General features: G+C 49.4%; 1 protein-coding gene across 1 annotated transcript in view; it reads right to left on the minus strand.

Annotated features, from left to right (window-relative positions):
• Nucleotides 1-17,771, minus strand: part of CSMD1 (CUB and Sushi multiple domains 1) — a 1,316,379-nt gene that overhangs the window by 19,700 nt on the left and 1,278,908 nt on the right. The window contains exons 55-61 of the mRNA XM_040967079.1: nucleotides 10,831-11,019; nucleotides 8,462-8,635; nucleotides 7,703-7,885; nucleotides 4,423-4,599; nucleotides 3,715-3,894; nucleotides 1,691-1,864; nucleotides 1,292-1,465 (exon numbers count right to left, since the gene is read on the minus strand). Coding sequence (XP_040823013.1) covers nucleotides 1,292-1,465; nucleotides 1,691-1,864; nucleotides 3,715-3,894; nucleotides 4,423-4,599; nucleotides 7,703-7,885; nucleotides 8,462-8,635; nucleotides 10,831-11,019 — 1,251 coding nt within the window. The remainder of the gene's footprint in view (nucleotides 1-1,291; nucleotides 1,466-1,690; nucleotides 1,865-3,714; nucleotides 3,895-4,422; nucleotides 4,600-7,702; nucleotides 7,886-8,461; nucleotides 8,636-10,830; nucleotides 11,020-17,771) is intronic.

Genomic DNA, 17,771 nt, shown 5'->3' on the forward strand with positions numbered 1-17,771 from the left:
TGTTGAAAATTTTAAATAACAAACAAAAATAAAACTGGATGATATTTTCGTTTGTCTTCTAGACATCTCAGAATTGCTCTCAGTTCATTTTCAGACTTTCGCAGCTTTGCGTGTCTATTCTTTCCTATGTGAGAATGGGTGTGGCCTACTCTCTGGGTCAGCCTTCTGTACTGACACCTGCGTGTGGCTGGTGAACGAGCCGCCTCCCGTAAGCACCTTCTGGTTTGTAACAGCCCAACTGCTCTCTATCTCTTTGGGTCTTCCATTGCATTGTTCCAAATGTCTGACACGCATTTCTTCCCAGATTTCAAAATAAAGAGGACATTAGCCCTTGCAAGTGGAAGGACCTTGGAAACACAGAGTGACCTTTGCGAACACAGCATCCCTGAGTCTTCGGCGATTCCAGCTGCCACAGGACAGCAAAGCAGGGAGCTCTTCACAGTTGGCACCCCAGAGCAAATGACGCACCAGGGAAAGAACAGTATTTTTAGCACTGAAACTGTTCCCATGGGCCAAGAGTTTAAATCAACAGATAGGAAGTGTTGTTTTAATTAGAAATAACACTCCTGCTATTTCTACTACTATTGTCGTTATTTTAAGTAAATATCACTCAACTATTCAGAAATTATTCAGGACTATAAATCATCACTGTTCACTGCATATTTGCCAGAGAAAACACAGCAAGGTGGGTCATCCAAATGAACCCCAAGTAAGATCTAGTGCTCTGTTGTGCCAGAGTAACCTGCCATCTGCAGGGTTGGCATCCACTGTGGCACTGGCTGGATAACCACTGTGGTACTGGTTAATGTGCCTGGGGAAGCACTGGAAAAGGCCCCAGTCCTTGAGGCTCCATCATACACGTGCGAGGTCTGGATAGAGCTCGAGGCTCCAAGTTTCAACCTGGTCCAGCCCTGGCTACTGTGGACATTTGAGGAGTGAACCAGGGGATGGATAATCTCTCTGTGAGTCTGACCTTCACATAAATAAATATTAAAAACTAAGCCAACAATCAAAGTTGTGATAAAGCATCAGCTGCGCCGACTCTGTAGTGAGGCTAATTGTGGCTAGGACAGGAGCCCTCCCTCAGCAGTCCACAGTACAGCTGCTCTGCAGGTGGGAGACCTCCGCATGAGAGTGAAGTCACATTAACCAGCTTCTGTCTTAGAAGAGCCATGTTCAGCATGGTTGATTGCTGCACAGGCCAAGAAACGGTGCCTATAGGATGTTCTCTATCAGCACATCATCAGCCTTAGCCCACAGGGCCCAGTTTCAGGATGGCCCCAGCCATTACCAATGCAGATGGGCTGCACCCCACTCCAGGAGCCGTCAGCTTGGCACACTCTCCGGGAAGAGCCCACGAGGATGAAGGGAGATTTGCACTGGAAGAGGACTTCTGATTTGTAGGTGAAGCTTTTGCCACTCTGCCTCCCCTCGGCAGGGGTGCCTGGGTCTCCGCAGAACACAGCTACGGGAAGCAATGAAAGAAGTCACGTCACATGTGCCTGGGCCAGGCTAGGCCCCTGAATATATCTCAGGAATGTTGCTAAATCTCTCCGGTCTGCAGTCACCTTTTAGGAAAGCACCTGTGACGGGCACACGTGACTGAGTGCTGCTGTAGCTGGTGCCACACCTCCCTGTGCTCCTTGTCTGCCTCCCACAGGCTATGCCACGGGATGGATTCAAAACTTACGTAGGCACTGGGGGACTTCTCCCTTCCACACGCCATGCCCTTCGCAGGAGAGGATGGCCGAGTGAGAGAGCTGGTAGCCGTCCACACAGCTGTAACTGATGCTGGAGCCCCAGTGGAAGTCGCTGCCCTCCACTCTCCCGTTGTGCACCTGTGGAGGCTGGCTGCACAGCACAGCTGTTTCCAAGAGCAAGAAGCATTAGTCCATGTTCCAGAGCATCCAACATGACCCCACTACTCAGGCCACCCACGCTGCCATCCACCTGAGGTACACATGGTGTCTACACAGGCAGTTTTAGCAAGGGAACTACTGAAGAAGTACATAAAATAGCAGCTGGACATGGGCCCTTCCCCAGCCACTCATACCCTACCCATCTATGCTTTCACATCCCAAATAATCATTGAGAATGCAAGCACCCTAGCCGGAGAGCAGGAGGTATGAGTCAGCTGGTAAGTTGGGTGAGAACTGTGAGAGAAGTGTGGGCTGGAGGGACTCGCGGGCCATGCCACTTATGGCAAGTGCAGAGAACAATAGAAAGACAAGTACAAGCCTACAAAGGCATATATGAAGTTCTAGAGCCCAGATCACTTTATTGGAAATTTTCACCATTCCCACTGACCAGGATCTGTCTAGCATACAGTGAGTGACATGCACCGTCAGTAATGTAGCACTCCTTAGGTATCAGGGCAGTGTTAGTTGTTTCAAGAAAAAGAACAGAGAGATCCTCAACCTCCCTGGAGAGAAAGGAGGGTAGAGTCCATGTCACAGGCAAGGGAATGCTTGAAGCTTGTAGGTTACCAGAAACCAACAACAAAAACGCATTCATACAAAGCTGTGGTCATCTTGGGCCCAGGGAAGACGCCACTGCCTCCTCCCTGACGACCCTCCATGTCGGTGATTCATAGGCTCCCTGGCTAATATGGTGCCTTGATGTCAAGCCCCGCCCATCCCTGCCCACCTATAGTACACCTGCTCAGAGCGCCTGTACAACTCCTCCACGGAGCACTGGGGTCCTGACTGTGGAAGTCCTCACTCCCGGAACCAGCTGCTGTGACACCCTCCAACAGCCTCCTGCACTTTTCCACCTGTCTCAACCTTCCCAGCCCTTGGTCCACCATTGCCTTGGCCTGGAATTAAAAGACACTGCAGAGCTCTGGTCTTCTGCAAGCACAGCCTCTAGAAGAGGCAGGAAGAGAGCCATGTCCTGCTCCCCGACTGAAGGCCGGGGAGTATTTGCCACATCTCTCTGTGGGGCAAGTTTTTCCATCTGAAAACAAAACTCAAAATGTGAGGGTCGAGCTTTGGATGTGGCAGCTCGGGAGATACGTAGTGCGGACACATCCCACAGTGGAGGACGTTTGTTCAAGGCCAGGCCCAGCTCTTCATCCCCACTTCCTGCTTTGGGCTCCTGAGAGGCCCTGCAGATGGGTCCCTGCCAGCCACATGGTACCCCAGATTGAGTTCCTTGCTCTTGGCTCCAGCTGTTCCGGGTATGTGGGGAGAGAATCAACATATGAGAGATCTCTGCTGCTCTCTTCTGGTCTTTAAAATGAATGGATTAGTTAAAACATAAAGTAGCATTGCCTTGTGCCAGGGTGGCAGCCAGGTCCAAGGAAACTGTATTGATAAAGTCCTGGGAAGAATTTCACAAATCCATGCTCAGCCCTACAGCCAGCAGTGTCCTCCAAGAGGAGGGGAGGAAGACAGTGGGCCATGTCCATAGCTCTGAGACCCTGTCAGGATGCAGCCTGACTTCTCATGGCTGAGATGCATGCCGGCCTAGTCAGCTTTACTTTCTTCATTGCATTTTGGTGCCTCATTAATTGCGAACAGATAGATAGATTGATAGATACATAGATAGACTGATAGATAAAGAATTGATGTCAAGAAATTTAGTGTGGTAGTGTGTTCTCAAGGATCCTTGCTCCATAGAAAGGCTGTGTAAATACAAAATTGCAAAATGAAGCGAAATGCCAGTGCCTAAGCCACGCTGCACAGGCCCACAGACCGGCCAGTGGAAGCCCACCTTTGCAGAGGGGTTTGCTCTGGTTCCAGGAGCCGTCTTGGATGCAGCGGATCGTGGAGCCTGTGGCAGGCTCCATGAGATAGCCAGGATTGCACTGATAGCTCACGGTCTTGTTGAAGGTGAAGTCGCTCCCAAACTGGATGCCATTGGCTAGTGTGCCAGGGTCCCCACAGCTCACGACTAAGGGAAAAGCAACAGAGCAAAAGTTACAGCCAGAGACAAGGCAAGCGACGGCCTCTGTCCAGCTCACCATCCTGCAGCTTCCACCCACAGCAGTGTACCAGGGCTGCTTCTCTTTGTCTGCCTCCTCATCTGCTCTCGGGAGCACTGTCTCTGGAATTTCCTATTTCTGCTGTTCTGGCGAGTGCCTGTGTGACCTTGCCCAGGCTCAAGGAGCTGGGCTCAGGACAGAACACGTTACCGCTCTGTAGCCCAAAGGGTCCCCAGACAGAAAGGTCTTGATAAGATCTTTTAGTTTCCAACTGGAAGCTCTAAGCAGCCTTAACCACATAACGGTGGAGAACTTCTACACGCTGAACAAACACCAGTCAAACACAAACCACTCAAACCTGTAGGTTGCCTTGTTTCGCTGTGCGATAAAAAATCAAATGTCAAAGTTCTTGAAAGTCACAATTCCTGCTTCCCCTTGTCATAGCAGAGGGCATTTAACCTGCTCTGCCAGCGTCCACCATGACACCAGTTACTCACTCGTGCAGTCTGGAGCTGTGCCCGTCCAGGTGCCGTTGGCGGTGCAATGCCGAGTCATGAGCCCCGCAGTCTTGTAGCCCTCCCAGCAAGCATAGATGACCGAGCTGGAGAAGAGGATGCCATCACTGCTGATGATCATGCCGTTGGTGGGCGTACCCGGGTTCCCACAGGACACAGCTAAGAAGGAAGCACACGGAGAGGCGCCTGTGACCTGGGTGGCATGACCGCAGGGGACAACATTGTCCAAGGTTCACAGGAAGTCATCACCATGCTACACTGTAGGACTCATGGGCTGCAAGCTTGGAAGCTGTGTCCCTACACTGTCCTCTAAAGTGTGTGACTTCCAATCACATCAAGACAAGAATGAGGGCACTGAAAATTCAAAGCTGTGCTACACTGGTGTTGAGCACATTTTTTACACCCACACAGAATCCTGGTGACCACATTAAAGCAGATACATTACACGGGCAATTTGGAAGCTGTCTCCTGCGAATGATTGGCTGTGTTTCTGAACTAGGGGCATGCCAGACTCAGTGCTCCATCTCATGGTGAATTCATTTTGGAAAATAAAGAGTGCCTGAGGAACCCAAGTGGCTACACTTAAGCGGTCTTGAAATTCATCCCCCTTGTGATAGCAAGGCGATAGCCAAGGTAACTGGCCTGGGTATGGCTCCCCTTACATCCTCTTGAACTGTGTCCTCAGGCTTCCTACAAGCATTGGCCCAACACTGCTGGTCAGTGCTGTGGCTCATGCCAGACCGTGTGCGCTCCAGCTGGCTGACTGTGCCACAGCCCCTGGGTACATTTCAGGGTGATGCTTCTGTGATTTCTGTTTGATGTTTTCAGTTGAGCAGGGTTGTTATTTCTTTTTACTGTATAATTTAAGGATACAACAGACAGATGAATAAAGAGTGCAATGCTTGACTGCAATTTAATTACGTAACTGAATCAGAGAACTACCTAAAACTGACCAACTGGTTCAAAATCGTTCTTGCAAAGTTATTTGTTCCACTTCCAAACCTAGTCTGAAAACAAAATCTGCTTAAAAACATATTAGTACATAGGCTGCAAAGCTGTATAAGGTTTTGAAGTGATTACACTGGAAATTTAAGAGACCCCTTGCCTTATCAGCATGAAAAGTGCTTGCCCAACTTTGCAAGGTCTTAGTATTGTGCAATGTAGTGTGAACATGCCCAGTTCTGTGTGGCACAGCATATTGGAAAAATATTATCAGCACTGCAAATTTTCCTGACACTTTTGTTAAAAGATTTATTTATTTTCTTGAAAGGGAGAGTTAAAAGGAGAGGGAGGGTCTGACACTGTAACACAGTGAGTATTGTTACAACCTGTGATGCCAGCATCCCACACTGATCCCAGCTTGGGTTCCAGCTATTCCACATCTTCTGGCTGCCTAACAATGCCCCTGGGACAGCAACACAAGGTGCCCATGTCCTTGGGCACCTGCCACTCTTGAAACTCCTGGTTTACACTTGGACCTTCCCTGGCCGTTACAACCATATGGGAAGTGAACCAGCAGATGGATGACTCTCCATCTCTTTCTCTCTCTGTGACTCTGGCTATCAAATAAACAAGTAAAGTATCAATAAAAAACAATTGTTTCTATGTTCCCATTTCTCTCCCCCTCTCTCTTTCTCTCTATCCCATCCTCTCTTAACATGCATGCATTTTCTAAAATATTTGCAAATACATTGTAGACAATTTGGCCCTTCACAGTTACATATCTCAATGTGATTTCTGCCAGTCAAGGCATTCTCTTACGTAACTATAACATCATCAGTAGACCCTGGAATCGGACACTGACACTCACTCATGACCTTCTTCACTTGAGGAAGATGAACAGAACATCACCACCTGCTCTAAAGACATCTGTGCTATTTCCAGCCTCCAACAATGTCATGAATGACTGCCTTTGGCCCAGGGCAGGACCTAACGTAAGGCCACGGACTGACTGGATCAGAGCCTTGGCATCTCAGAGTCACTCAGACCTTGGCCTGTCTGTGTGTGTACAGGCAGTGAGTTTGATGTGGAATGCTCAATTTTTCTGCTGCCTCTTCATTACAAGATTCAGGTTGTGCCTTTTGGCTGTTTTGCTGTAGAAGCAATGGCATCTTCTCAAGGAACATGCCATGTGTTTATAAAAATAAGACTACTCATTGAAGATACTTATTGTGGAATAGAAAAACCCCAGTGCTGGGCAGTATAGTCTCCTATCATGAAAATTGTAATTGTAATCATATCTCAAAAAACAGGTATAAAACATAAAAGTTAGAATTTGAGTAAAATAATTCTACTCCTTTATTGTTAAATGCTTTAGGCAACTAGAAAAAGGTAATCCTGTAATTCATAGTTCCGAGTGCCACTGTCTGGTAGTAGTTCATCATATTTGGTTTACTTAGGGCCTAGTCTTTACAATTCAGAGTGAGACCTGCTCATGTATCATCAAGTGTTTATGCACATGCTTGTGTGTGTGCCACAGGCATGATCCAATAGGGGGTTCCCATGTACCCATGTGTGTTGCATACATTGTACATGTGTGTGCCCATGCAAAGGTGGATATATGTTATCACACATGTAGGCATATTTATACATATCCTATACACATTGTGACATATGTTTATTTCTGTATATATTCATATCATTTGCATTCTCGCCTGTATGTCTATGCATACATGTGCATTTGTACATAATATGCATGAACCACATATATAAATCCAATATAATCTTGACTGTAAATGAGAATCAATATACACACATATATTTGGTAACATATGTAGGCACTGGCAAGTTCATATTGCATAAACTCACATACATATATGCATATACAGGATTGCTTCTTCATATCTGGAGTTCTATGAAGATAATATATAATATTGAATATATACATGCTGCTTTCTACTTATCAAACATGTTACAAACTAGGAGAGAGAAAAAATTATGGTAAGACAAGAAACACTTGAAGCTTGAGGAGCCTTGATTTATATTTCTTGTTCTAATATTGTGTGAGTTTATGAAGTTGACCAAATTACATAAAAAGTGTTTCATATGTATCAAACACATATGTAACTGACCCTGCCAGCAGAGTCTCTCCTAGTACCAAGCCATGATGGCAATGGCGCACTCTTGAGGTGTGTCCAGGGTCAGGTTTAATTGTACATATTGGACACACCTCTGGCATTGCTGTGGAGCTTTCCCAGCCATGTTCATAATACGTTCCACAGCGCTAGCTTCTCTGGGACAATCCTGAGTGCAAGCTACTCACCCTCACACACAGGCTGCAGTCCTGACCATGACCCGTTGCCCAGGCACGTTCGCTCGGCAGAGCCCCTCAGCTGGTAGCCCACCTCACAGGAGAAGCGGAGGAGACTCTTGGTCTTAAACTCATCTCCAAGCCGAGATCCATGGGCTGGGGTCCCTGGGTCACCACAAAATCCAGGATTGTTCCCTGTGGAAATGAACACGAGTTGCCATGCACAGCTGTGTTAACCTTGACACAAGTTGCTGAGCTTAAAAAAAGAGAAAAAAACACTGTACAAAATATTTAACATGGTGTCAGTTGTATGGAATTCTGGCCAGTGGACAAGCAGGCTTTCTTTAGGACGAGCCAAAAGTACAAGAACAAAAGACATTGTTCTTGTGTTGCTAATGAATTTGGCCTATTGAACTGCCATTGTGAGAGTAAATGTTAAACTTCTGGCAGCAGCATAGGCGAATACATGGTTGTTCCTGGAGAGCTGGAGTGGGTAGTGGCAGGGAAAGCAGGAGCAGGGGTGTGCAGTGGCAGGGGAGAGGAGGTGAGCTGGACCAGGAGGCAAATGAGAGCGGAGACTATACACAGCCATGTCCAGAAGTGCTAATGCACTGAAATGAATCCCTATGAGCACAAAATGTGGAGGAACTGAGAGGAAGCAGAGAACAATACAGTACCAATCTGGGCACTTGAGCCAGGAGAGGCAGGGACATGCGTCCCTGGCCACGGGGGAGGGAAGTGATGGGCAACTGTGTTGGCAGCAAGCCTCACCTGTGCAGTGGGGCAGGGCCCCGCTCCAGTGACTGTCCTCCTGACAAACCCGGGTGCTGTTGCCCACGAGGCTGTGGTCCCCGTTGCACGTGTAGTGAACCGTGGCCCCATAGGTGAACCGTTCTCCAATCAGCACAGCATTAGCTGGGACTCCTGGGTGTCCACATGATATGGCTTAAAGAAGGTACAACACACAGAGGTAAGTGAGCACAGTGTCGCCATGGCCCAGATTTCAGTGCAGGTGCCCCAGGACAGTCCACAAACACTGCCCGTCAGCTTGTGCCAGTCCTCCAGCGCTCAGTTACAAGGCAGAGGAGAGGCCAGACAGTAAGCTGCTTACCAGATCTTAACGCAGGCCCTGCTGAAGGTAGGAACATACCCACGTGATCTCCAGGAGGAAGTCACACAGTCTCAGTGATTCCATGCATGCTTCACTGGTCCCAAATGGTCGGCATTTCAAGGACCCTCCCAAAGCATCCACACCATTTCTTCAGGCAGCAGCACAGTCACACACTGTCAAACTCACTTTGTCTTCAATCAATGTGTCTATGAGGATCGTTCTAGCAATTTCTTTCTGAACAAGTAGCTGTCTAAATTGTGTAAGTAAAAAATGACCAAGTTCTTTCTTTCCTCCCCCAATCAGATGATAAAATACTCCCAGTATTTCCATCCAGTTCCTTAAAATTATCCTGAGTCAGGTTCCAGTTTGTATATAAACATCCCTTAAAATGGCACATTCTGTGATGCACTTCTGGCACAATACACCCCTCCCTCTTTTCCCACAAGCACCAACTTTCTGTTAATGCTGGACTGAGGCTAATGATGGAGCGGTCACAGACCATCAACTAGATGGCCTGTAGGTACTGCCTAGGGTCACCAGTGACCGGAGAGTGCCATGTACCCCTGGGTCCCATTCGCCTTTCCTGCGTGTCACACACTGACATTCCTGTTTGCCTAGCACATTCCGTCTACACAGAGGAGCGCATCAGACTGAATCAGAGATGCAGTGGGGAAATGACCACTGGCAGGCAAAATGGAAGAGAAAAAGAAAACCATCAGTTAAACAATGACACAATCGAGCGTCTCCCAGCACTCTGCATCCGCGTGGGAAGGCAGCGTGGGTGAGGATGGCTTCTGGACACGCTCAGCCCATCAGGGCCTGTGTATACTCTTACTTTCTCTCACAGTTCTGTAGGTACAGGGCTTCTCCCATCCCCTTTCCCTCCCCACTGACCTGGGCATTTCACAATACTTGCCTAAGTCTGCAATGTTGTGACACACAAACACAGCATAAAGCTGCAGCTGTGGGTGCAGCCGAAGGGTGTCAGCATCTTTACAATGCGACTGTCTCAGAGGCTGGGGATGACCTCAAGGAAAAGTGTTAGAAAAGCTGATGTGGAAGCGAGGTGCTCACACACGTGTCTGCTACTTGTCCTTCTCCAGGGAAGTCAATTCCATCGTTAAAGGGAGAATTGGAGACAAGTTTCCCTGTAGATGGTCAGGAGCCATGGGGGAAATCCAAACTGATAATTGTGGACCTGCACTCCCCCTAGGCTCCCCTGGGAAAAGGTCAGCTGGATGAGCACCACACATGTGCATCGTCCACTCGGTCCTCCAATGCAGGCCTCATGGTCCACTTGCTTCATCAACATGGAATGTGTAGAAGAAGCCGAAGTTTGGATTTCAAGGATGGCTCACAGCCTTTGCTTGATTTTCAACAGGCCAAAGCAATGAACACCTGATCCTCCAATTCAGACAAGGTCTGAAAAGGATGAGTCTCCTGAAGTCTGATCACCTGTGCTTTGGTGTGCCGTGGAAAGCCCCTCGGGTTCACAGCCCAGCATCCCGTCTCTGTTTGCTAGCAATGCACCAGGGGGCACTATGTCTTTCAGCATAATGTCACCCCTGGCTGCACCTGAGATTCTCATGAGACCCATGTGGGCCTCCAGAACTCTGCGTCCTGCTGACGATGGATGCTGTTAGGTCACTTGACACAAGTCAAACTGCCAACTCTTCTCCCATGGTTCTGAACCTGGGACCAGAGACCACACAAAGCATGTCCCCAGCAGTACCAGCTACTCAGCAATAAGCACAGACAGATAACCTGCTGTAAATGGCATCCTGAGGAGTGGGTCCACTCTTCCCAGAGGCCAGGTCTGTGAGCACTTTGGGGTTCATTTTCCCCTTAAAGTGAACCTGAGCTGCATTGGGTGCTTTTTGGTCCTTAAGAACTAACATAATTGGCAACTGGAGAGACAAGGAACATTAAAACCTGGCCCCTTTTCTGAAGCTATGACAAGCATAACGTGTTCTGCCCTGCTCCCTCAGGACCCCTGTGGCATGGACACACCAAGACGATGCCCACTCACCCAGGCACTTGGGAAGAGAGCGGTCCCACAAGCCACTTGCTGTGCAGGTCAGGGCAGATGACCCCAGCAGGTAGAACCCTTTCTTGCAGTGGTACAGCACTCCCGCACCATACTGGAAGCTTTCTGGGAAGCTGCGTGGCCCGTGACGCACGGCATTATCCACAAAGCCAGGGTCAGAACAGTTCACCACTGCAAGACAAAGCATCCGGTTTAGGCCACAGCCAGCAGACCAGGACAGGGGGCGCAGGCTGGAAAAGCAGTCAGGTTCTTTGTGTCCATGTGAGGGCATCACTCCGAGCCTGTTTCAGACCCTCCTTGGGTGAGTTCTGCTGACTGCCCTTGGGCTAGGCGGTCTCTAGCAACACCCAACAGGAGTCCTGCTCCCATGGCCATCCTCAGTGTCCTACCTGAAGAATTTCCTAACAATTCCAAAATTTTTTGTTGATTAAGGGTGCCTGACCTAAAAACAATGAGGTGCCATTGATTAGAGTGGACTGCCTTAATTCAAGCATTGGGTGTTTCAGGCAGCGTGCAACATAGTCATGAATTCATCTGCACCACAAACACACACACATACACACACATGCATACAAACAGGGTCCTCTCTGTGTCAGTGCTTTGATCTGTATTCAAGCTAATATCAGATGCAAGGAAAATGACATTGCTTCTCTTGATAGACATGGGGGGTGCAGCCAGAGCCTTTAGTGAACCCCATTTCCCATTGGAAGGGCCTGTCAGTGACCATGCCCTGTGGCCTGGCTGTTACTCTTAAAGGCACCTACTAGACCAGGTGTCTGTGTGCGCAGGCCAGGCAAGGTTTCTTTTGGGTACTCATGTGCCCAGGACAGGGAGGTGTCTTCCTTCCTGGTGCCCATGTGTCCAGGGCTGGGAGGGTGCATTGAGCCTGTACAGAGGTCCAGACAAAGGCCAGGGGAGGATGGTCTCATTTTCGGACCCATCATGCCAGGGCCTGAGGCAGTTGCAGCCAGGCTGCCCTCGCCAGGTATTTCTGGCTCAAGGAGGCCTTTTCAGGCAGGTGTCGCACACCGTGGGCCCTAAGCTGTGATTCCGGAGCAGGCAGGATGTGGGAGGGCAGCTGGAGCCCTGCAGAGAGCCCTGTGGGAGTGGGAATAAGTAATCCTGGCTTTGCAGAGGAATGTCTCAAGGTCTTCTGGCTGCAAAACAAGATAAGTAAATACTTCTACGGTGCCATCCTTCCTGTTGTGTGGTGATGCAGGAAATGTACAGGGTCACTGGCATTGTGGTCTTGGGCCTTAAGGTAGACATTCAGGTGGGAAATGAACACAGGACAAGGGACTGCTGACAAACAAGCTGCTGACCACAGTGAGGCTGAGTGACCACTGTGACCCTTCCAAGCAAGCCTGGAAAGGAGCCTTGTCTGAGACTGCAAGGTGGAGCAGGAGCCACTGCCCATGTGAGCGTGGACGCCCATGCCTGCAGGACGAGCTGCCATCTATGAGTGATGCACACTGGGGCTCCACAGCCACGGCTGTGACCCTCCCCAAGCATGAGCAGATGCACATGGGAGGCAGTGATGCTCTCATCACAGAGAATCTGCTGGAACATTTGCCTGCTTTAGGATTATCTGGAAGGGACAAGATGTTGTTGAGTCTGGGACCTTCATACCCCAAAAGTGCAAGAAAGCTGGACAGCAGCAGGGGCTCTGAGAGCGCCACCTGGGAGGAGATTGCCAGCGTGCACACAGACTGTCAACTGTAGTGCTGCATGCTTCTCTAGCAGCAGATCCATGGCAGTCTTTCCTCTTCACCCCGAGGCTGCATCAGAGATGCTGCAGTTGTCCTTTACCAGGAAGAAGGCAGGCCTAGCCTGGCACATTGCTCAGAGACTGCTGAAGCTTTGCAATTCCTTGTTACAGACTGGGGCATGTGCAGGGGCAGCCTGCTGGAATATCCCTTAGTGCCCAGGCAGGCCATTTGCATTCTTCCTCCTGTCTTGTGTGCGAGCAGTTTTCACCTCAGCGGTGGTGCGAAGAGGCTGGCATGACTGACAGCTGGGCTGTCAGAGGTACATTCTAACAAGGAGGCCAAGCCTTTAAGCAGTGTGGAGATGGCAGGAAGGTAATGGTGTGGGGTAATATAGGGTGACAGCTGGCCCTGCCTAAGCCACCTTCCACCCTTGTTTTGTGATGCAAAGTCAGGTGTAAGGGAATGAATCAGGAGACCTGTGGGAGGTTTATTTCAGCAGCTTACCCTCAACTTGCCTGGACCTGGTTCCCAGGAGCCCAAACCTGACAGCAAGCTGAGCTCAAAATACTGAGGGCTTACATACTTAGCCCAGCAAGCAGACACACTGAATGTGTTTCACAAATCATCGTGTGTATTAAGGCAAAGTGAGAAATTAATATACTGCTCAGAGCCAGGTCCGAAGTCAGGGAGACTACTGTGCTGGGAATAGGTAGGATTTAGGGCTCCTGGTCATGTGGCTGTCAGAGAGAAATTAATGCCAACATGACAGTATCTCTTGGTGGTGTCACCCATCATCTTTTGTTCCTGTAGCCCACCACAGTATTTCACACGTTACACATTAAATCCTTCATACACTCCGAATGTTTAACAACGTCTTTTTTTTTTAACTTTTTTTTTTTATTGGAAAGATGGATATACAGAGAGGAGAGACAGAGAGGAAGATCTTCCGTCCGATGATTCACTCCCCAAGTGAGCGCAACGTCCTCAACTGCTTTCCTGGGCCACAGGCAGGGAGCTGGAAGGGAAGCGGGGCTGCCAGGATAGAACCAGCACCCATATGGGATCCCGGGCGTGCAAGGTGAGGACCTTAACCACTTGCGCCACCGCACCGGGCCCTAACAAGGTCTTTAAGAACGCTTTAGTTGGCATATAAATGTAGCCAAGGGTCTGAGCTTTTAGGATCACACTTGAAGGATTCTCTTGGACAATGCCAAGGACCAATAGAGCCATGAGATCCAATTATTGGCCTCTTCTCAGAGGCTGAACCTGTAGATGGCTGATGAATGAGACTTGGGGACTTTGCGTTTCAGAATTGATTGCTAATTACTTGAGCTGTCCTGTCTGTCCCCTTGACTGATGGCTTTCCTCCTACAAGGCTCAGGCTGGAGGGCCGATGGCAATGATTCATGAACTCCCTGTGATGACAGATTTCAATTCCAGCTTCCCCTTGGGCCTTTCAAACAGGCCCCAGCCTCCTCTCGCACATGTGACCATTGGCGCCCTGCCACAGAGGACAGCATAGGTACAAGACGTGGTCTGACAGCTCCTCACCGCTTTGGTTGCAGGGGCTCTGGGCTGTCCAACCATGCACCTCCCACACTAACCTCATAGATCCCTATGCAGGAATTGCATCCAGGTATTTGGTTAAAAAAAAAAAAAGACTTCAATAATGTTTAGTTGATTCAAGTAATTCTGAGTCCTACCTATAGCTCTCAGAACACAAGAAGTAATTTCTTACATTAAATACATTATATTTCTCTCGTGTATCTTTTTTTACTGCACTTATTAATCAAAATATATAATATAATGAATTAAAATGGCAATCTCAGGCATTTATATAGTTTGGAGCCTCTGCGGAGAATTGTGCAGAATTTAGCTTGAACATCCCAAATCTTGGCTTGCCACAGACCAAATCTGAGACTGCTCCTGAGTGTGCACACAGCATCGTGTCCCCCCAGCTCATGCTCTCCAGTTCCTGTGGTCGCCCCTCACTAAGAGCCTACTGCCCTGGGCCACTAGTGCTGTCCTTGGGGTTTGTTTGGAAAAGGAAATCATGGGGACGGATCTACTTTAATTTTAGACACAATTCCTAGGCAAACTCAAACGGAAACAGGAAAAGTCAGATTAGACTTCAAACATGGAAAACCAGGGACATCATGCCCACCTGGAAGTTCGATGGGCAGGATTCAGTCAACAGGCAGACGCACGCTGCCCTCAGTGGAGGAGGAGCCTGCTGTTCTGCAGCAATCGCAAGGGAAGCGACACTGACAGCAAAGGGGTGTACTTCATCAGGACCAGTGGCTCCTGAGGACACGGGGCCTGAGGAGGCAGAGAGAGGCCAGGGTACTCACTGACAGAGCCCTGAGGAGGCAGAGAGGCCAGGGTGCTCACTGACAGGGCCTGAGGAGGCAGAGAGGCCAGGGTGCTCACTGACAGGGCCTGAGGAGGCAGAGAGAGGCCAGGGTGCTCACTGACAGGGCCGGAGGAGGCAGAGAGAGGCCAGGGTGCTCACTGACACGGGGCCTGAGGAGGCAGAGAGAGGCCAGGGTGCTCACTGACAGGGCCTGAGGAGGCAGAGAGAGGCCATGGTGCTCACTGACAGGGGCCTGGGGAGGGAAGTGAGGGACCAGGGTGCTCACTGACAGGGGCCTGGGGAGGCAGAGAGAGGCCAGGGTGCTCACTGACACGGGGCCTGAGGAGGCAGAGAGAGGCCAGGGTGCTCACTGACAGGGCCTGAGGAGGGAAGTGAGGGACCAGGGTGCTTACTGACAGGGGCCTGGGGAGGGAAGTGAGGGACCAGGGTGCTCACTGACAGGGGCCTGGGGAGGCAGAGAGAGGCCAGGGTGCTCACTGACAGGGCCTGGGGAGGCAGAGAGGGAAGCCAGGGTGCTTACTGACAGGGCCTGAGGAGGCAGAGAGAGGCCAGGGTGCTCACTGTGGTCCCAGCCTGTCACTCAGTATGCAGCACCTTCCTGTCGCCTCCAGCGGTGGACAGAGAATGGCGACATGGTGCATTGGTCTGAGAGCCCTTATGCTGTTGAGATGAGCTACTGAGGGCTTTTTTGCTTTCTTGCTGCTGGGGAGTAGTGGCTGGGACAATCTCTGGGCCACCTGCCAAGAGGAGACACAGCGGCTGGAAGGCCAGCATTCAGTCATCTTCACACTCTGCTTAGAAATGAAATACGTGCAGGCCTGAACTTGACCTGCCTCTTTGCTGACATCTCCCACTAAATGGAGGGTTTCATCCTCAGCTTTGAGAATGCACTGAGGACTGAACAGAGTACATGGCCTCTAAGATTGGAGTTTAAGAGCTAACTGTGAACAGAGATATTAACTCGACAGCGTTTTACATGTCTGCAGGGAACATCACGGTAAGGTGATCACTGCCCAGGAGGCTACATAGAAGCAGTTAGTTCCAAATGACACAGCAATAGTATAGAGAGAAGATGAACCTCGTGGTACAGGAGTGGATATAGGATTCATTTAGGTCTTTGCCCATTTGCAGAAAGGCCTGAGCAATGTCCTGTTTCAGCAGCTCATCCCCAGTCAGGAGCACAGAGCTGCACCACATCCTGAGTGTACGGCCCCTGGGCCGGAGAGCAACACCACAATGGTGCACCCTGTGTTGTGATGAATGCCCTGTTTGAAGACACACAGCCACTTGTAAAGTTGGCCAATATTCCTCCTCCATCTCCCTCACTTGAAGCCTGCATTCCTCCCCAAAAGGCTGAAAACCAGCTCCCAGATTTGATGGAAAGGCAAGCAAAGCATCCGGGGCTCCTGCTCCCCGCCACCCAGCTGCACGCCTCATGGTCCTCTCTGCTCACGCATATCCCTCTGCCTCCTGGGCAGGTGTTTCTGTTTCTCCCCACGTGCATTACTACTAACACGACATGAAGATTTCTGGACATGGGCCACCAGTAATTGATAGAATTGTATTGTACTTGTCTTAGGGTAGAACATGCAAGCATATTTCCCCTAATATTAACCAAGTCATAAAGTCCAGTTGGGGAGGGCTACTTTCTAGCCTTCTGTTCCTTTGACTATTGCCAAACTATGGGTATATTTTTCCGGATTTTACTGACAACAAAATAAACAGGCAATATTACAACACTCATTCAGATTCAAGCATTCAAGATTCAAGCTGAGATTCAAGCATTAAGGCATGTAAGTGAACTCCAGGAGGCATTAGATTCCGATTTAAGAGGCATTAAACTTACACTGAAGGATGAAGGGAACTCTGCACAACACATGGCTACATGACAAGCTGCATGGGGGGAGGGATATGGGAGGGGTGGGGGGAATCCCCAGCGCCTATAAAACTGTACTACATAATACAATGTAAGCAACAATAAAAAAAAAAGATTAAATATTCGTTACACTTAGGTCATACATACAATCATATTTAGATGATATACAGAAGAGATGTATGGTGGTGGACATTGTGGCACAATTAGGTCACTGCCTGAAATACACTATCCCATATAGGTGTTATTTGTATATTGGCTCCTCGTTATCCAATCCAGCTTGCTCCTCGTTATCCGATCCAGCTTGCTTCCAACACCCCAAGAAAGCAGGAGAGAATGGCCCCAGTGCTTGGGCCCCTGTCACCCATGTGGGAGACCTGGACACAGTTCCTGGTTCTGGGTTTCACCTGACTCAGCCCAACTGTTGCAGCCATTTGGGGAGTGCACCAGCAAGTAGAAGACAATTACCTTAACACACATACACACACACTCTCTCTTTCTGTCTCTCTCATTCACTCTCACTCACCTTCTGTCTTTCAAATAAATGAAAAAAGCCATGAAGATGGTCAGCTGCACGATGACTCAGATTTCTGTTCCCCTAGGACCCCAATGTCCTTCAGCCCCAGCCCTTGCTTCATCAGTTGTATGTGGCAGAGCAGTTGTGTACCCAAGTGTGCTTGTGCTTCCAAGGGAGAGTGGGGGAGGCTAGGACAGACCCCCTGGCACAGCTCTGTGCTGCTTGCTGAGCCAGCATCTCAGCAATCAACAACTACTTAACTTCCATCCTCTCTGAAGGCAAGGGGGGCACAGACACAGGCATGCCCTTCATAGCTGTACAAAACACACAATTCTGAGTGTACTCAGCCTGTTCTGAAATGAGCACACTGTGTCAAGAGGACACCCGTCTTAGTACCCCAGGTGATAGTTTCCCTGCTGGATTCCCCGGGTTGTCTTAACATCCTAAGGT

This window comes from Ochotona curzoniae, unplaced genomic scaffold (assembly GCF_017591425.1).
Source record: "Ochotona curzoniae isolate NIBS_2020 unplaced genomic scaffold, NIBS_Ocur_1.0 scaffold_4506, whole genome shotgun sequence".
In the NCBI taxonomy this organism is placed as follows: domain Eukaryota; kingdom Metazoa; phylum Chordata; class Mammalia; order Lagomorpha; family Ochotonidae; genus Ochotona; species Ochotona curzoniae.